The sequence below is a fragment of the Entelurus aequoreus genome, linkage group LG03 (genome assembly GCF_033978785.1).
Source record: "Entelurus aequoreus isolate RoL-2023_Sb linkage group LG03, RoL_Eaeq_v1.1, whole genome shotgun sequence".
Taxonomy (NCBI): domain Eukaryota; kingdom Metazoa; phylum Chordata; class Actinopteri; order Syngnathiformes; family Syngnathidae; genus Entelurus; species Entelurus aequoreus.
This window is the reverse complement of record NC_084733.1, coordinates 46380451-46401808: the sequence shown is the minus strand read 5'-3', so window position 1 is coordinate 46401808 and position 21358 is coordinate 46380451. Positions and strand designations below refer to the sequence as shown.

The following is a 21358-nucleotide window of genomic DNA, read 5'->3' as shown; positions in this document are numbered from 1 at the left end:
TGTGGTTCTCAGTTTGACTGCGGGACATTCAGGAGGTTTGCAAAAGAATGGGACTTTAGCCATGTAATGTCTTCACCCAGGCACCCAAAGTCTAATGGAAAGGCTGAGTCGGCAGTAAAGATAGTGAAGAATCTGTGCAAGAAAGCAGCCAGCGCAGGCAATGACCCATGGATAGCCATCTTACAGTGGAGAAACACGCCCACGGAGGGCATGCTCAGCAGCCCAGCACAAAGACTGATGTCTCGGAGGCTGAAAACTCCGCTCCCGGTCGCCGACACGCTCTTGGAGCCGAGCGTAGTCACTGGGGTCCCGGAGAAGCTGCGGGCGAAACACCAGACAGCCAAGTTCTGGTATGACAGGTCGGCCAGAGACTTGCCCGAGCTGTGTATCGGCCAAGACATCAGGATGAAGCCACTACCTGGCGACAGGACGGGCAGGTGGAGGAGGGGCGTGTGCCTGCAACAGGCGGGCCCCAGATCATACCTGGTGGATGTCGAGGGGACGTTCTATCGACGGAATCGGGTGGATCTGCGGCCAGCTGAGGGGGAGGCGATCGGACGCCACCCTGAGCAACAAAGCATGCAGCGCAGCGGCCCGCCTGAGGAGCAACACAGCGATCCGTCTGACAGCACGACGGGCAATATGGAGGACAGTGACACAAACGGGCAGGGGGCCAGGCCGCTCAGGCGGAGTGGTGTGCACCAGCCCGCGGGCAACGCCACGCCCGTGACGGAGCAGAGGACGGCCAGTGGCAGGCTGGTGAGAGTGCCGGTCAGGTTGGACTTATAGATATTATGGACTGGGGTTTGGGCCTGAGGCTGGACTATTGTTGTGTTGACACACGTTTGAAAAAAAAAAAAAAAAAAAAAAAAAAAAAAAAAAAAATAGGGGGACGGAATCTGTAATGTGTTTTATTTTAGTAATGTGTTAATATGGGATACATATTCGGGTTGTTTATGTTCTTAGAAAGGTTCATCTAAGAAAGGGGAGATGTTATAGGCGAGTAAGGGTTGCACCCCTAACAGAATGGTATGTCCCAGCAGCTAGCAGGAAGTGTGTGTTGTGTTTACGTCCGGGCCATCAGTTGCAATAAAGACCACTGAATGAGTTACACACTATTGTCTCCTGTCCCAACTATATACTAGAACAACATGTACCACTTTTTATGGACATTTTAGAAGCAGTCTGGTTCATCCACAATGAAACCCACTTTTTGTGTGTGTGTGTGTGTGCTGTAGTTGCTCTTAAGACGCAAAAAAATGTATACTTCAATGACTTTTTTTCATATATGTTAATATATATTTGCAATGATTAAACAAACTGTATTAAAAAAAATGCATCAATTCAATTTGTTTTAATCAGCCTCTTTACTTACCTTGCAGCTCTAAAATTATAAAAGTATGTTGCTGTATAGATATGTTTAATATTTAAAATGTTTGACAGACCATGCAAATAGGTTGCCACTCACACACGTTCTCTCACAAGTATCGATCCTGCAGCCGTGTGTGCAACTGTGTCAGTTTGCACATACATTTCAGACCTTCTAAATAAACGCTAAATAGTGCTCACAAAACGGTGATGAATGTTGATAAATCACATTGCGTGTGCTGTATAATACAGTATATTTGCATCTTATCCTCCTACTATTGTGGGCGTTTTGATAATCAACATATATTCTGCATATTAATGAAGACAAAGACACAACATGGATTGCACGCTTTATTCTCCTCACTTAACAGACACGATTCACTTTGCATACGTTTAGTAGATCAGTTTTGCGTGTACTAAAACATGTGCAAAACTGATAGTACCTTTAGTAAATCAGGCTAAATGTCTAAAATAGATATTACTCTAATTCGCTTTGTTAGGTTCAACACAAAGCTAAGATTTGCATGTTTCGTTTAGGTATTTTAGCATATTGTTGTGTACAGGGGGGAGTAGACGGCACAGACACAAGGGGGGCGTAGTAGCTCTATGATTTATTATATATATATATATATATATATATATATATATATATATATATATATATATATATATATATATATATATATATATATATATATATATATATATATATATATATATAAACAATACTAATACAAACTAGAGAATGGAGTGTGACTAGATCCAAAGTGTGTATGGTGTGCGACTATGTGTGGATGATTAGCTGTTGAGTGTTACCTGTAGTGTTGAACAAGAGGCGAAAGATCCAGGGCGAGAGATAGACGTCAGAGTCCGTATCCATGCGAGGGGGTCGAGATCCAGGATGGCAGTCGAGATCCGGGGGGGGTGTCCAAGGAAACGAGACACACAGCTCGAATCCAAGGTGACCGAAGAAAACATTGCAGGCACAGGGGAGAAGACAGTGGACAAATGAGCATGGAAGCGGGAGGACACAGAAAACGTGAGAATGCACAAGGAGCTTCGTTAGTCAGCTTACTGTACAGGAACAGATTACTACGTTCTGGCCCGGAACGCAGGTCTGCACTGGCTTAAGAAGCCCAGGAAGATCATTAACGACAGGTGCGCTGAGTGCTGATTGATTGCAGCTGTGCACCGGCGCAGCTCCTGCAGGAGTGGCGTGCGCAGGTGCGCTCTTGGAGGTACAATCAGCAGAGCACACAGATGAGTGCGCATTAGAATGCACCCGGGCCGTCACACATATAATGATTGACCTACATTGTATTCTTGTAGTATCTTTAATTTACAAAATGTATCAAAGTGGCCTCGCAATGTTTCTGTACGTGGCCCTTGCTGGAAAACGTTTGAACACCCCTGTTCTAATGCTTTAGAACCAACACATTTTTTTTTCTTATGTCCAAAATGTGTTTTATATTTAATATCATTTAATAAGTGGAAAATATGTGACAAAAGCAGGAGCACAAATCGGAATATTACTAGTGGTGCTCCTCAGAGCATTTTCAGAATCTGTGTAAATACTTCCACAAAGTCTGTATTGTTTATACTGTAGTAAGAAACCCCCCTCACTAAAGCACAGTAGTACTGTAGTAAATATAAACATGAATTAAGAGCTTTATATTAGGAAGAATGGGCAGTTTATCAGAATTTGTTGGGCTGTGTTGAATCAGTGTGTTGATTAAAGCATGACTTGACTGCAGATTTAGAGGCAACAGGAGTTCAGAACATTCAGAGAGAGATTTCATAGATTAATATTTGGCAAATATATTAATTAAATTTACTCCTGTATGCAAAGGTCAACATGTATGTTGTATTAATCAGTGTCTTTGCATGAAGATCTCACCTTCCTTCCTCACCACTCCAAATTCCTGCCCAACAGCCTGGACAGGTGTCTGCCACACTCATTCAAAGCCTCCTCAAAAGTAATCCGCTTGTTTTTCACACCACGTTTCCAATAGCGGCTGTTATTACAATTCCTGGGCAAATTTGACCACAGCGTCTGGCTTTGGCGGGAAGACTTTTATTTTGATTCAATATAAATCCTGTCTCAGTAGTTTGGAGGGCAGGCACTTTTGTCTTCTTTCCTCTCGCTCTCTCTGTCTGTTGGATTGCGGGCTTATGTCATGTAGAAAAAAGAAGCTTTCCATTCCCCCGTGTGGAATATTGTCATTCAACTTTTCCTTGTTGGTGGAAAAGCTTACAGGTTTTAAGGGGACTTGATCCCCTTTTCCAGACATATTCTCTGAAGATTAAGCGGTTGGGGCCAACTACAGCGCCCATAATCAAAATAAATAAACCCCCATCATAATGGAGGATGCACAATTGCAGGGGATTTGTCCTGGGTTGGACGATGATGGTAAAAATGGCCGAGCGGCTACGGAGTGACTTGTAATGCATGCGTGTGTGTGATGTGTGTGTGTGCGCGCGGGTGTGTACAGGACTCATTGTGTTTTAGTGTGACTCGGTGTACATACACATTGTCTCTGACAGCCTGGTGATTTTCTGTCAGCTCCTATTGCAGCTGGTACTGGAGCAAGACTGCGCTGTTAGAGCCAAAATGGAGGGGGTTTAAGTGTGCCTTAGGAAAGCCTCTGGCTTGGCAGGCGTGCAGCACACCAGGGCTGCAAGAAAGCATTTACTGCAGATTAAAGCTCCTCTCTAGTGTTTCACAAAGTCAGCCTTAAGCTTAGCAATTGTTCCCTGGGCCAACCGGCAACCTGCAGCTATAAAAAAATGTCACCGCACCCACACCAAGATATGATTTTCTGGCCCCCAGTGGAGGTTGGGACACTTGTGAATCGGAATTTAGCTCGAGTCTTTACATGTTTCATTCTCACCTCTGCTAGGATGACTAGTTTGATAGATGATGAAGCTGTAAGTGTCACTTATGGTGGTAGATAGATCCGCCATTTCTGGCAATAAAGTCCATGGCTTCCACGTGCAGCCATTTGATTGAAGTTGGACAGCTTTAATTCATCAAGTTTGTTTTGGAATATCTAACAATAAATAAATGAACAAAAGAAGTGTACAGTTAAAGAAAATCAATAGGGTTAGACATTTTGGCCAATCGCCGCCATATCTGCAATAAAATGTTTTTCCAGCAGCACTCAATTGCAACACAACTGTCTAACCCAGTGATTCTCAGACTGTAATATGCATACCACTAGATGTACATGGGCTCCATCTAGTGATACTTGATTAAAGTACAGTGTTTTATTTTCCAAACACAGTGTGACACTGTGTCTAATGTTACAGTGACCAAAATATTAAATATGCTTGTTAAATAAAACCTTTGCCTTGTTTTTAATGATTACTTAGGCCTACGACGCTACTGTATTTTAATGCAGGTTATTATGGTAGTACTTGGAGAGTAAATTATTTTCTGAGGTGGTTGTTGGTGAAAAAAGTTTGAGAACTGCTGGTTTAACCAATTGAATGTCTCTCTGTGTCACCCGATGTCTTAACTTCCTTGTTTACGTTAACAGAGAATCATTCATTCACTCATTTATTAATCATCCTTCACTCATTTACCAACAGAAATGGCCGACATAGATCGCTCTTATTATTTATTTATTTATTTGTTTATTTGAATTAGGACAATGCATATTCATCAACAAAGATGTAAATATGCCGGAGTTGGCAAAATAGCAAATGTTCATCCATTGTCCTAAGGCAGGTTAATACAGTAAACATTCAACAGGTCATGATACAAAAGAATACATAAATCACAAGACATTCCAAGCATACCATAAGCACAGACCATGGGCAAAAAATAAAACAAACAACAAACAAAAAAAACAAGTGAATAATCTTTGTAAGTTGCAGTCCCCTTTCGTCACTGCTCTGGTGTTAGTTACCAAGTCTTCCTGGTACGATATGTATTTATACACTAAATTTACACTTTATGAATAAATAATTTATTTAAAATAACTTCAATAGGCCTATGCTTGAATACAGTATCTCACAAAATTGAGTGCACCTTTCAACCATTTTTATTGCAGTACATCTTTTCAAGGGACAGTATTAAAAATTAAGCTTGGAAAATAATTAAAAAGTGTAAGCATTGTTTACCAGCTGTAATCTGTATACAAAGTGTAATTTCGATAGTAATTGTTTAAATGATTTTAATCGGAAAAGTTGTTATTTTTGTACCCTTATGTGAAGGGTGGGATATAATATTTAGTGTTTTCCTTGCAGTAATATATGTGTACTTTGTTGCGATGAATACAGGCTATTTTGCACATTTTTGGGTGCTATGATGGTCAGATGCTTTTCTCACACTTTTGTTTATATATTTTCATTAAATACTTTTTATTAAGCAAATTACCCAGTTATAATTCCATCCATCCATCCATTTTCTACAGCTTGTCCCAGATGGAAAATCACTACTTTATTGCGGCTTTCACTGTCTCCTGTAATTAAAATTTTTTTTAAAAACCTGGCATTTTCCATTGCAATTTTTGGGAAGAACTTCTGTAGAATCAGGCATCTCAAAAAAGGCACGTGAGATCCTGGGGGGACTGATAAATTACCGTCAATGTTCAAACAACGTTCAACATAAAATTCAATCATATTTTGTTAGATTTGTTCAAATTGTGTGCCTTTTGCGGTTAGGATTACAACAACACAACACTGATTACAAATGTATAAAATAACAGATGTAATGTTAATTAATAAAACAAGCCTTAAAACATTGTAAGTTTTGCCGTAACTTTTTGAAAATGCTGCCACAAAAAATATGATCAGTCATTTTCAGCTGCAACAATCACAAAAAAGCCAGCAAAATCCTGGAGGGATTAATAAGTGGTAGTCCTTATCATACGGCTGCAAAGTAATGAGTCCTATTCAAATTGTTAGTAAGACACAATAAGGCGTGCAACAGTTTACAGTATACATTTTCTGGTGAATAAAATGTAGCCACATGTTACTTTTCAAACCCAAGTAATTTGTAGGTAAATACATCACATAAAAAGACCAACTGGGGAAAGTTCAAATAACCTTTTGATTTGTATTCCTTGTGAAAATCCATTCCTTGGACACAAAGTATTTCAATGCTGACTGCTGTACACTTTCTCCTGCAGGGAACTACCCCCGGCCTGCCAACTACAGTGGGACGACAAGTACCAGCTACAGTGGTCCTGGTACAGGCATGGTCAACAGTCTGGCCATGAACGCAAGCAGCCCCATGCATGGCCAAGGCCCTGGTCAACCCATCACAGGAGGACGCAACCATGGACCGAGCAACCACAATAGGGGATACCCCACCGTGGCACCCATCTCCCCCAGCATGCCTCAGCCAGCAGGACCGGGAATGGGGCCTCCGTCTTCAGCTTCTTCTAACCGCAAGAACCAGGAGGCAGCAGCAGCCACCATGCCTGGCTCGGCCAATGCAACACACAGCAGGTACTTGATGCACCATTATGATCAAAGTAGACTTTATGGAATATGTCTTCAAAAAGCTCACCTCTAATGACTAAGGCAAAGATATACTAATATCAGGGGCGTCACTAGGTTTGAAGAACACAGGGGGCTTAGCTCCCAAGAAGTTCCTGGTTTCACACTGGCAAGCTCTTTTCGCTCAAAACTTTTTGGCACTCTATTAGAATTACACAACACTGAATGCATCAGCTCTATACTCTCGGCAGGGTCCTTGAGGGTGCATGGGAGTTTGCCCAACCGGTCTACATGTGTTTTGTGGACTTGGAGAAGGCATTTGACCGTGTCCCTCGGGAAGTCCTGTGGGGAGTGCTCAGAGAGTATGGGGTATCGGACTGTCTGATTGTGGCGGTCCGCTCCCTGTATGATCAGTGCCAGAGTTTGGTCCGCATTGCCGGCAGTAAGTCGGACACATTTCCAGTGAGGGTTGGACTCCGCCAAGGCTGCCCTTTGTCACCGATTCTGTTCATAACTTTTATGGACAGAATTTTTAGGCGCAGTCAAGGCCTTGAGGGGATCTGGTTTGGTGGCTGCAGGATTAAGTCTCTGCTTTTTGCAGATGATGTGGTCCTGATGGCTTCATCTGGCCAGGATCTTCAGCTCTCGCTGGATCGGTTCGCAGCTGTGTGTGAAGCGACTGGGATGAGAATCAGCACCTCCAAGTCCGAATCCATGGTTCTCGCCCGGAAAAGGGTGGAGTGCCATCTCCGGGTTGCGGAGGAGACCCTGCCCCAAGTGGAGGAGTTCAAGTACCTCGGAGTCTTGTTCACGAGTGAGGGAAGAGTGGATCGTGAGATCGACAGGCGGATCGGTGCAGCGTCTTCAGTAATGCGGACGCTGTATCGATCCGTTGTGGTGAAGAAGGAGCTGAGCCGGAAGGCAAAGCTCTCAATTTACCGGTCGATCTACGTTCCCATCCTCACCTATGGTCATGAGCTTTGGGTTATGACCGAAAGGACAAGATCACGGGTACAAGCGGCCGAAATGAGTTTCCTCCGCTGGGTGGCGGGGCTCTCCCTTAGAGATAGGGTGAGAAGCTCTGCCATCCGGGGGGAGCTCAAAGTAAAGCCGCTGCTCCTCCACATCGAGAGGAGCCAGATGAGGTGGTTCGGGCATCTGGTCAGGATGCCACCCGAACGCCTCCCTAGGGAGGTGTTTAGGGCACGTCCGACCGGTAGGAGGCCACGGGGAAGACCCAGGACATGTTGGGAAGACTATGTCTCCCGGCTGGCCTGGGAACGCCTCGGGATCCCCCGGGAGGAGCTGGACGAAGTGGCTGGGGAGAGGGAAGTCTGGGCTTCCCTGCTTAAGCTGCTGCCCCCGCGACCCGACCTCGGATAAGCGGAGGAAGATGGATGGATGGATGGATGAATGCATCTAAATTGAACGTGTAAGAAAGCTTTAGTCATCTGTAGTAAGCATGAGATGGCCCTAACACACAAGAACAGTGTTGTTGCATGGAAAAGCTAGCAGGCAACTTGCAATTAGGGAAACGTTGCACAGATGATAGGAGAGTAAACGAACTTGCACAGCACTACAGAGTTGACCTGAAAACAGAGGAGGTTCTGCTGGAAATACATTTTCTTGCCTGGAAAACAGGGGCTGGATGTCCACCTGTGCACAACCTCCGGAATTGTTGCACTTGCAAGATTGTTTTTCTTACAACTTGTTGTTACTGTATTAGAATTACACAGAAAATACTGAAGAAATTGAAAAGGTTGTCCCATTGGGTTGAATTTTTCCTTGCCGAGGATGTCGTTGTGGCTTGTGCAGCCCTTTGAGACATTCGTGATTTAGGGCTATATAAGTAAACATTGATTGAAAAGCAATACTGTTAGTTTCCTGTTATTACTGTAATGGTCATTTAAAACATTTAGACCACAGGTGTCAAATTCAAGCCCCACAACCCAGTAGAGATAGGTAATATGGACTATCACAATAACCTGCCATTTATGGAGAAAACAATTAAAGTGAAGATAAAAAACACCCATAGAACTCCACCTTGTTGACTGTGAGTTTGTCAGTGCATCCAGTCTTCAGAGCCCCCAAAACACTACTCTAAAATAACACTAAGGCTATTAAACTACATCAATTAGGTTTAAGTGGCACACCTATACTGCAAAGCTGTAGTAGTGTGATTTGCTTATCATACGGTATGGAAGTTATTTTACTGTGTGCAATTATAATTATAGACATTATTATCATTATTTTGAGATTTATACAGCTGAGATAGGCTCCAGCACACCCCGCGACCCCAAAAAGCGGTAGAAAATGGATGGATTACAAATCAATCAGATAGTGTTATGATGCAACTTCAGTGTGAACTTTCCCGTGCTCCGATCGCATAATGGCAAATAATGATGACACTTATCATAAGAGTCATCATTATTCACCAAAATAGACAATTATAAAATAAATAGTTGACAAATTAGCAGAAACAGGCAAAAATATATTTTTAGGGAACTCACGTCAATCAATGTTCTACCACTGATCGCCAACATGCTCTTCTGAGCAGACAACGAGGCAAACGTCCCCAAAACTGTGGGAGACATCTTCTTTCATAATCTTCTCCAGGGTTCAGAAAATGTTGACTTTGATTGCACAGAATCTTTGAAATTGCCACAAATACGCCAGTACTGAGATGACTAGAATTGAAACATGTCTACTTCAGAGTTTACTTCTGTAAACATTGCAGGACAGTTCAGGTCAGTTTGCATTCACATTGGAGTCTGGACACATTGTTTTTGTAATGTGAACGACTACAAAAGAAGATCAGAATTGAAAAAAACAAATCTGAATTGGACATCCTCTCCTGCAGTGTTGTAAACGCACTAAACGTAGCTTTAATGCTGCTGCGGTCTGGCTCGACTTTACTAAGGTAACAGTGAAAACGTGGACTGGATTTTCAGCATAGTACTGCGGGTGTTACTGATGGAATGGATTGGATTGAATAATAGCTGACAAAGGATCTTCAAATGATTCATAATCATTGTGAACTGCATGAGTGATATTTTTCTCTAAGGTTATATTTACAGATGTCTGATAATATCGGCCTGCCGATATTATCGGCCGATAAAGGCTTTAAAATGTAATATCGGAAATTATCGGTATCGTTTTTTTTATTATCGGTATCGTTGTTGTTTTGTTGTTGTTTTTTGTTTTGTTTTTTTATTAAATCAACATAAAAAACACAAGGTACACTTACAATTAGTGCACCAACCCAAAAAACCTCCCTCCCCCATTTACACTCATTCACACAAAAGGGTTGTTTCTTTCTGTTATTAAATATTGTGGTTCCTACATTATATATCAATATATATCAATACAGTCTGCAAGGGATACAGTCCATAAGCACACATGATTGTGCGTGCTGCTGGTCCACTAATAGTACTAACAGTTAATTTTACTCATTTTCATTAATTACTAGTTTCTATGTAACTGTTTTTATATTGTTTTACTTTCTTTTTTATTCAAGAAAATGTTTTTAATTTATTTATCTTATTTTATTTTTTTTAAAAGGACCTTATCTTCACCATACCTGGTTGTCCAAATTAGGCATAATAATTTGTTAATTCCACGATCGGTTGATATCGGTATCGGTTGATATCGGTATCGGTAATTAAGATTTGGACAATATCGGAATATCGGATATCGGCAAAAAGCCATTATCGGACATCCCTAGTTATATTTCTCCTCTTTTGTTAAGAATTGTTGTACATTCTTGGGAGCAGGATATAGTTTGCATTGTACATAATTTTAGCTGTTTGCAAATTCACCAAATCATTGGAATCCAATATTTTTGATTCAATAAATAAAGATTTTTAATGTTTTCTATAACTATTATGCATTATTTTAACTGACCTCTTTTGTAACATGGTTAGTGAATAATTCGTACTTTTTTAGTTATTTCCCCATATTTCCACACAATAAATCAGATATGATAACACCAGCACCCATGTTGACAGTCATTTAGCATTTTTTTGGAAAATACGTTGGTTTTAGTTGTTCCATGTGGGTTGTCCTGTGTGGTCTGCTTCTGTCTGGGGATGAGAGGTTCTCTGAATGACGGCTTTTCGGACAAAAATTGTTGTGGCTATGATTCGCCTTGCGATTTGGTGTGCGTTTTTCTTCGTCCAATTCTGCCTATGGTTTGTTTTTTCGCTTGTGACTGCGGCGCCAGTGCGTTTTTCTGCTCTTACAGTGCGGGTCGACAGTCACACATGACACACAGCGTTAGTTGCGTGTAAAAACAATTGTACCGTTAAAGGAAATTAGTAAGAGCAATTTGATTGTACACTTAATAAACACAATGATTCGCTTGGTTGCTTCATCTATGCTTTCATGTCAGTGATATCGCCTGCATACAAATACACTGAACATTTGTTTTGTTTTTGCTCCCATATTTCATGAGTTGAACTCAAAGATCTAAAACGTTTCTGTAAACACAAAATACCTACTCCTCTCAAATATTGTTTACAAATCTGCCTAAATCTGTGTTAGTGAGCATTTCTTCTTTGCCAAGATAATCCATCCCAGGTGTGACATATCAAGATGCTGATTAAACAGCATGATTATTGCAAAGGTGTGCCCGAAATAAAAGGCCACTCTGAAATGTGCAGTTTTATCACTCAGCACAATGCCACAAATGTCGCAAGTTTTGAGGGAGCGTGCAGTTGTCATGCTGACTGAAGGAATGTTCACCAGAGCGGTTACCTGTGAATTGTTAAAGTTAAAGTTAAAGTACCAATGATTGTCACACACACACTAGGTGTGGTGAAATGTGTCCTCTGCATTTGACCCATCCCCTTGTTCACCCCCTGGGAGGTGAGGGGAGCAGTGGGCAGCAGCGGTGCCGCGCCCGGGAATCATTTTTGGTGATTTAACCCCCAATAATGTTCCTTTCTCTACCATAAGCCGTCTCCAAAGGTGTTTCAGAGAATTTGGCAGTACATTCAACCGGCCTCACAGCCGCAGACCATGTGTAACCACACCAGGCCAGGACCTCCACATTCAGCATGTGCACCTCCATGATCGTCTGAGACCAGCCACCCGGACAGTTGCTGCAACAATTGGTTAGCATTTTCAAATAATTTCTGCACAAACTGGGAGAAACCGTCTATAAGGGAAGCTCATCTGCATGCTCTTCGTCCTTATCGAGGTCTCGACCTTACTGCAGTTCGTCGTCGTAACCAACTTGAGTGGGCGAATGCTCACATTTGATGGCGTCTGGCACGTTGGAGACGGATGAATCCAGGTTTTCACTATTCAGGACAGATGGCAGACAGCATGTGTGGCGTCGTGTGGGATGCTGATGACAACGTTATGTATCGAGCGGCCCATAATGAGGGTGGAGTTATGTAATGGACAACAAACACAAAACCGAAACAAATGCACGGCCCCATGTTAAGGATCTGTGCACAATTCCTGGAGGCTGAAAACATCCCAGTTCTTGCATGGCCAGCATACTCACCAGACATGTCACCCATTGAGCATGTTTGGGATGCTGTGGATCGGCGTATACGACAGCGTGTTCCAGTTCCTGCCAATATCCAGAAACTTGGCACAGTCATTGAGGAGGAGTGGACCAACATTCCACAGGCCACAATCAACAACCTGATCAACTCTATGCGAAGGAGATGTGTTGCACCGCGTGAGGCAAATGGTGGTCACACCAGATCCTGACGACTTTTCTGACCCCCCAGTCCTCCAATAAAGCAAAACTGCACATTTCAGAGTGGCCTTTTTTTGTTTGCAGTCTAAGCACACCTGTGTAATAATCATGCTGTTTAATCGGTGTCTTGATATGCCACACCTGTGAGGTGGGATGGATTATCTTGGCAAAGAAGAAGTGCTCACTAACACAGATTTAGACAGATTTGTGAACAATATTTGAGATTAATAGCTCTTTTGTGTAAATAGTAAAAGTTTTATATCTTTGAGTTCAACTCATGAAAAATGGGAGCAAAAACAAAAGTGTTGTGTTTATATGTTCGTTCAGTATTATTTAGAACTACTAATATTTGGGACGTTTTCCTGTTTTACATCATTTTATCAATAAAAAGTATCTTGAAGTGTGTGGAAGAGTTCATTCTCAGGGGTGCGACATTTCTATGAGCTATTTGTCAACTATCCCTATTTCCACGCGTCTAGTAAAAAGCTTGACATTTTGATAGCAAGCACTGTACCCCAAGTGTCATATGTAGCAGACAAAATGATGGCTTGCATGAGGCTTTGACTGCTGCACAGTCGAGACCTAAAAAGAGAAAGAAAAGTAAACCACAGATTTTACAGTGAAAACACCAGAGACAGAAGAGACTCCGAGCACCTTCACACAACGGCAATGCACTTTGATGCCATAACAGTATACGGGTTGAGAAATATTATTGCCCCATCAGGGTTGAATACATATTTAGTGTTTGCAATGTTGGGGCTGCTGCGGGATCGGATGCGTGGGGGTGTAAACTTCTGTCGAACCCAGCCAAGGGAACTTGTGCAAACATGGCCACCTTGAGAGAAGAATGGTGGATGTCTTTGTTTCTTCCTGTTGGTTTTGTGAAACAGCACACAACCAGAGGTTAGAGAGACTAACAAATTAACAATTTGTCAATCATTATCCTATTTTCTGATGAAGACCGAGTCCCGTGGTGGTGTGGACTATGTATTCTGTCAGCGGTACAAATTTCAGAAAAAATACTCCTGGTATGCAAAACATAGAAAGATATGTGAGGTCATCCGGCCAAATGGTGTAACCAGAACCTACCTTCACGTGCACTTCTCATCATTCACCCATCCTAGCATCTTTGCTGGCATTTAATGCAAAAGTATGCATCATGAAGTTGTTGATGGATACATTAACAGGCCTAAATGGAAGATTAAATGAAGAGCCTGAGTTAAATGATATTTAACTTTATATTTATACATAAAATATATTATATTTTATAAATTATATCTTATTCTTCCTGAAAAATGGAGTAATAAAAGTTTGGTAACAACTGCTGAATAGACTCTCCCGACTTAGCCCACTAAGCCATGCCCCCTTGGTTACTGTTGTCATGTCCTCCAAGCTTTCGTTAAAGACAATCAGCAATCACTCGCTCGAATTTCAGACAAAATTAGCATATATTGCTGAAAATGTATTGCAACAATTATTTAAAGGATGACTATTATATTAGAGTATTATGCAAAACCATTTTTTCTTTCCCAATGTTACCTGTTTTGGGGTATTTGGGATCCCCATAAGTCCTGAAAATTTGAAATGAAACCATAGAGTGATGGCGGAAATATTTATGAAACAATCTTGCTTTCTTCCAAACTTGTTTGGAATTTGAGACTATTGCGATGTTGTTTGGGACAAGCGGTAGAAAATGGATGGATGAGATGTTGTTTGCCTTAGTTACGTTATCGGATATCTCCATGTATGGTAGAGGTGGAGAGCTTTCTGCGAGTCCGCCATTTTTATTCAGTTGTAGTCCAAAGAAGAAAAATACACCACCACATAGAGTGCACATTCAAATTTCCCGGGGAAAAAATAGAAGATTTATTATGCTATTATTGTTACTAACCGTAATAACACTGATCGATAGCTACGTTAAAGGACAAAAGTTATTTTAGTAGGCGTACACGTCATCGACAATTAAAACAACTTGAGGAAAGTACAGCGGAACCTCAATTTACACAAGCCCCTATTTGCATCCTTTTCGGTTTACAAACCTACACATCGTGCAAAATATGCCTCAGCCTACTTAGACTTAGACAAACTTAATGATCCACAAGGGAAACTCTTCATTCATTCATTAATTTTGCATGCCGCTTGAAGCCATCAGGGGCTGTCATTTTGATGACATCACTTCCTGTACACGTGGGTACGGCCATTTTGACGGGGCCCCCTGTGTCACATCCTGTTTACATCCTATACACACGGATGCGACCAATTCAAAGAGCTTTGACCGCTAGCTGCAATTCTGAGAAGTTTATTTCCACAATTGTCATACCTTGCGCCGGTCAAAGCTTTGTCATTGTGTCTTACAGATCACTTTTTGTGATCAATAACACTTTAAATGTGTCCAAACTCTTAACAGTCTCGCTGTAAAGCTTTAGGTTGCGAGACAACCACTTTGAGCTAGCATTTTAGCATTTAGTTAGCCTCCGGCTTGCGACCCCTTCAGTTCAAGGATTTCATCAGCGAAGGAGGCTTTGTTCCGCAGCAAGTCTTTAATTGTGATGAGACCGAAAAATATGTCACATCGGACCTTTATTACAGCAAGGGAGAAGCCACTATCGAGACACAAGCCGATGAAGGATCGCCTCACACTGCTAGTTTGTGCCAACACTAGCAATGACTACCTGTTGCCACTGCTCGTTTATCACTCCAAAACTGTGTTTAACAATGCGACAAATATTCGCAAACACAAGGTAAAATAATTTTCCTTTTTTTGTTTTTGGAGCGTACCAATTAGACTTGTGTGTGTGATTGTTGACATTTAAGCTTGTTGTGAACTCTTGTGTTGTTTGGATAAAAAAGATTGTTGAGCCATTACCGCCATATCCTGTTTCTGCATTCGGCGGTCAACAATGCCGCACCAGAACATAACATTTTACTGATTTTCAGTGTCTGTCTCAATGCTTACGCCTAATTTTTGGGGGGTCAATATGGCAGCTTTGTTGTAGAATGGCACTGTGAATTTGCCACAATCCGATCAATTAAAATACTTAGAATTATTGACAGGCTGGGAAGCATGTATTTGGGCTACGTCCTTTAAGATAAATCCACACAAAAGGCCTGATTTACTAACTGTTTGCGTGTACTAAAACATGTGCTAACTTGATAGCACACGCAAAGCTAATCTACTAAAAATGTGCAAAGTGGATTGCGTCTTTTAAATTAACAGAAAAAGGCGTGCAATCCATTTTGCCTCTGTGTCTTCATAAATATGCAGAATATATGCTGATAATCAAAAACGCCCACTACGACTGCAAACACTCATCACCATTTTGGAACACCATATTGCGTTTCATTTAGCACGTTTGAAGAGGATGCGCAAATTGACAATTTCACACACGGCTGCGAGAGAGGAATGCTTGCACTGCAAAGACACAAAATGGACAGTGTACGTGTCCTACGTGTACGTTTTAACATATTCGGACAATCAGAAATAAGAACTATTAAACATATTGTCTTTTCAGCAACATCTTTTTATAATTTCATAGCTGCTGAATGATTTAAGGGGATGATTCAATTCAATGTGTTTTGGTGTTACATACAAGATGTATTAAGAACATATATCCTTTATGATAAAAACGTTTTGAAGTATGCATTTTCTGTGTCTTGAACACAGTAGTGCAGCCTCCCTTGAATGCACCTTCAGCGGTAAAAAAAGAAAGAAAAAAAAGTGGGGTCAATTATGCCCTTGCATGCCTGCTTCTAAAATGCCCATAAAAAAATGGTACATGTCTCTTGCTTGATTGAAAAAAATAGTAAAACGCCACAGTATACTTCAAGCAGAATCCTCTTTAAATAAGGCAGTCTTTTGAATTGCAAACACAAGCTTGGTAGATCACACGCAACAAAGACAGAGTTTTCCTTATTATGTGTGCTCTGTGTTGGTATTTTTTATCATATGTTTGTATGAGCTTTGTTAATCAAATGTTGAATACTATTTTCACAAACAAGATTGCAACTGTAAAAAAAAGTAACTCTTGGGTATCTGCCGGTTGTCTTACCAACAGTGTTGTTCTTGTCTGCTGTCAATTATTGTTGCTTGTGTTCTCTCCCCTCCCACCTGTTTTACTCTCTTTTGCCAACTTTCCCAACTGTAACGCCCTCTCTCTGCTCTCTTATCCTATCCCAGACTCTTTTATGTCATTTCGTCTTTCTTCCTTCCAATTTGCCTTTTGTTCTTCGCTGTCTACAGTGCTGCCTTGTTATGTTTTCCTCCCTCAGATCCCACTTTAAAACATCTGAGAGAGATCAGGAGAAAATTGGCCTCTGAAAACCCGCAGTTAAAGGTCCCAGTACCTTGTTTGCTCTGCGGATCTCAGCGCAACGTTCCGAAACGTTCAGACCTAGTTCTTCCCTGTCAGAGAACCAAGTTGCACAGATCTAGTTTCCCACTTTGATGCATCGACCCTGTGTGAGCCGCACAACCACCCACTCTCTTCTTTCTAGAAAAAAAAGTACATTATTGTACGTTTAAGGGTGCTATTGCTTGTCATTGGGATGTTTTCCTCAAAAGTACTCCTTTCGACTTGTATAGCCAAGGAACATACGTATTATTTTTTGGCCCTGGAAACATGACATTGAGTTGAATATTTACCTATCTTTATTATTATGCATACCTTGGCAAAACACTGTCTTTTACTCAAAACATAATTACCATAATTGTTTCAAATGTACGCTTCTGGTCTTCTCCTGACCATTACTCACCTAATTACACTGATGAATGCAAATAATTAACCCAATTGCTGCATATAGGCGTTATTTTTTTTTAATTCCAGAGGAACCTCTAAGTTCAAATCAAATCTGTTCAGGACAGTGGTCAATCAAAAAAGTCAAACATACTGTAAATAATCTATTCCAAGATCAAACCATGCCATCATATGAACTTTACTAGGTGCACAGGTCAGGATGGGTGATATGGCCTAAAGTCTATATCACAATAAATTAGTTGGCGTAATGATAATGATAAATGATAATACAACTATTTCAAAACAGGTTAGAGAGACTTTTAATTTCAAAATATTGCGTCATTACTAGTTGTTTTATTTTGTCAAAACTAGTATTAATCTACTTGCTAATTTACTAAAAATCTGGTTACTTTCTGCTGTCAGGCAAATCTATCTACACTTCTGTTAAAATGTAATAGCTATGTATTCTTCTGTTTTTTGGATACTTTACATTAGTTTTGGATGATACTACAAATTTGGGAATGGATCCAATCCCAAGTAGTTACAGGGGCAGTATTGGCCATACAAACGGTAATACTTGAAATTTTCAGGATCATTAAATGATTAGATTTTTTACTGTACATTTTTCACTGTCATCCGACAAAAGCACTAGATGTGTGACAATATCATTTATTATTTACATGTCCTCCTTCCTTTTTATTACATACATTTATGATAGTCAATAGTGCAAAATAACTAAACAAAACACACACAAAAAATACGGAAAAAGATTTTGTGATAATTAAAAAATATTGATTTAACCGCTGATACTTGGTATCGTTACTGTTGATATTTGCATGAACACACACCCTTGTTTTACATTCAAGTGCTCCAGCTTAGAGGTTAGCTATGCTTTTTTGTATCCTCTGTCGTGTGTAGGGTAGGATGTGTAGCTATTTCTTGTCCTCTAGTCCTCCAGTGATAATGCTACTTGTAAGAAACTAGTTTATTTGCTGTCATGGAGGCGATGATTAGTGATTAAGACACTGCACTGTGGAGGCACATTAGCCACTAGTGAGGACGCCACATTGCCTTGAGGACACCTTTGATCGCTTGTCGCTGTCAAATATGCTGGACACAGCTAGAATGTGTCATCAATATGCTTTATTAAAATATAACAACTACTTTGTGCTACACTAGGTGTTTTTATGATCCCAATAGGAAAGTCAAGAGTTGTGTACTGAAAGAGAAATGATTTAGTAATATACACTGCTAAAAATCTCCCAGACCAAAATAGGGATGCAGCTGTTATGGTACGCTAGTCGTAGCGCTAGTTGTGACCCCCACAATACTGGAGTTAATTTGCAGATGGAGAATATTTAATGCCAAAAAAGTCCTAATACAAACATAAATAGGGTGCATTCAGGAAATGCACCACACAAGCTTAGGGAAAAGCTGTGCATGAAAAAAAAGCTTTTAGGAAGAGCTTATAGCAAACAAAAACCAAGCAATAATCTGATTACCACTAATCATAACTCCAAACAAGAATCCAGTGCCAGGTCAACGCAGCAACGATTAACTAGTTTTACTATTAATCGCAGAGGCTCCACAACACCGTGTGTTTCAGTCCTCCTCACTACGTTATTTACAGCACAACCTGCATAGAACAAAAACAAAGTTACTGCCATGATCCGTTGCCCGGGTCATCAATCAATCAATCAATCAATGTTTATTTATATAGCCCTAAATCACAAGTGTCTCAAAGGGCTGTACAAGCCACAACGACATCCTCGGTGTCGAGTGGGTCTGACATAATATTGTGAAAGTCCAACACAGCGAAAGTCCAGTCCATGGTGGGGCCAGTGGGAACCATCCCGAGCGGAGACGGGTCAGCAGCGTAGAGATGTCCCCATCTGATGGACAGGCTAGCGGTCCACCCCGGAGCAGAGTAAAAAAGAAAAGAAAAGAAACGGCAGATCAACTGGTCTAAAAAGGGAGTCTATTTAAAGGCTAGAGTATACAAATGAGTTTTAAGATGAGACTTAAATGCTTCTACTGAGGTAGCATCTCTAACTTTTACCGGGAGGGCATTCCATAGTATTGGAGCCCGAATAGAAAACGCTCTATAGCCCGCAGACTTTTTTTGGGCTCTGGGAATCACTAATAAGCCGGAGTTCTTTGAACGCAGATTTCTTGCCGGGACATATGGTACAATACAATCTGCAAGATAGGATGGAGCTAGACCGTGTAGTATTTTATACGTAAGTAGTAAAACCTTAAAGTCGCATCTTAGGTGCACAGGAAGCCAGTGCAGGTGAGCCAGTATAGGCGTAATATGATCAAACTTTCTTGTTTTTGTCAAAAGTCTAGCAGCCGCATTTTGTACCATCTGTAATCTTTTAATGCTAGACATAGGGAGGCCCGAAAATAAAACGTTACAGTAATCGAGACGAGATGTAACGAACGCATGAATAATGATCTCAGCATCGCTTGTGGACAAAATGGAACGAATTTTAGCGATATTACGGAGATGAAAGAAGGCCGTTTTAGTAACACTCTTAATGTGTGACTCAAACGAGAGAGTTGGGTCGAAGATAATACCCAGATTCTTTACCGAGTCGCCTTGTTTAATTGTTTGGTTGTCAAATGTTAAGGTGGTATTTTTAAATAGATGTCGGTGTTGAGCAGGACCGATAATCAGCATTTCCGTTTTCTTAGCGTTGAGTTGCAAAAAGTTAGCGGACATCCATTGTTTAATTTCATTAAGACACGCCTCCAGCTGACTACAATCCGGCGTGTTGGTCAGCTTTAGGGGCATGTAGAGTTGAGTGTCATCAGCATAACAGTGAAAGCTAACACCGTATTTGCGTATAATGTCACCTAGCGGCAGCATGTAAATACTAAAGAGTGCAGGGCCAAGAACCGAACCCTGGGGAACTCCGCACGTTACCTTAACATAGTCCGAGGTCACATTCTTATGGGAGACACACTGCATCCTGTCAGTAAGATAAGAGTTAAACCAAGACAAGGCTAAGTCTGACATCACAATACGCGTTTTGATACGCTCTAATAAAATATTATGATCAACAGTATCGAAAGCGGCGCTAAGATCAAGAAGCAGCAACATAGATGACGCATCAGAATCCATCGTTAGCAATAGATCATTAGTCATTTTTGCGAGGGCTGTCTCCGTAGAGTGATTTGCCCTGAAACCGGATTGAAAAGGTTCACAGAGATTGTTAGACGCTAAGTGTTCATTTAGCTGCTGTGCGACAATTTTTTCGAGAATTTTCGAGATAAACGGTAGGTGGGACACCGGCCGGTAGTTCACCATGAGGTCAGGATCGAGGTTAGGTCTTTTGAGTAGAGGATGAATAACTGCTTTTTTGAATGTTATGTTTAGTTTAGTATTTCCTTAGTTGTTGGTTAGTTCTGTTTCAGCACCCTTGCTTGTTTTCTTAGTTGCCATGGGTGCTGATTTTTGTCACCTGCCTCTGATTAGTGGACAAGACGCTTACCTGCTCCTGGTCACTAATCAGAGAGCTATTTATTCCTGCCCCGCGCCACACTCTGTCTGGCAATCTTGCTCGCTGTTCGCGACCTTTACGTGGGTTCCTGTTTTCACCACACTTATGTATTATTCCTAGTGTAAGACATTCTTACTGTTCGCCCCTGGCGATTATCTTGTTTTTTTTGGCTCCACACTTTACTTTTGTCTGTGTTTTTGTACTTGTTGTCCTTCCTTTTGGAATAAATCACCTTCTTACCTGCATGCTGCTTCCGGACGTCCTTGTTGTATCTTGGGGAAACGACCACCGCAAAATGATGCAACCCCGATGTAACAGTTACGCCAACTATGCACCATTCGAGAGACACGCTAGTATGCTACATTTGCTTAAAAATGGCAGAAATAGCACACAAAAGGTGTGGAGAGGAAACAGTTAACAATACACAAACACGACACAAACCACCAGGACTCTACTGGCGCCGAGTGAAAGCACTGGAGAGGTAAAGTAATCAGAAGGAAATGGGAATCAGGTGTGTGCGACAGTGGCTTTGTCCCATTACCCAGAAACCAGGAACTGCAACCAAAAGCAGATAGGCGGCAGCAGACTGC

At 41.2% G+C, this 21358-nt stretch overlaps 1 protein-coding gene across 5 annotated transcripts in view; it reads left to right on the top strand.

Annotated features, from left to right (window-relative positions):
* The window catches only part of arid1b (AT-rich interactive domain 1B), a 692248-nt gene that overhangs the window by 585924 nt on the left and 84966 nt on the right, over positions 1 to 21358 (top strand). For all 5 annotated transcript variants that reach the window (XM_062041960.1, XM_062041959.1, XM_062041957.1 and 2 more), the window contains one exon: positions 6504 to 6825. In XM_062041960.1, coding sequence (XP_061897944.1) covers positions 6504 to 6825 — 322 coding nt within the window. The remainder of the gene's footprint in view (positions 1 to 6503; positions 6826 to 21358) is intronic.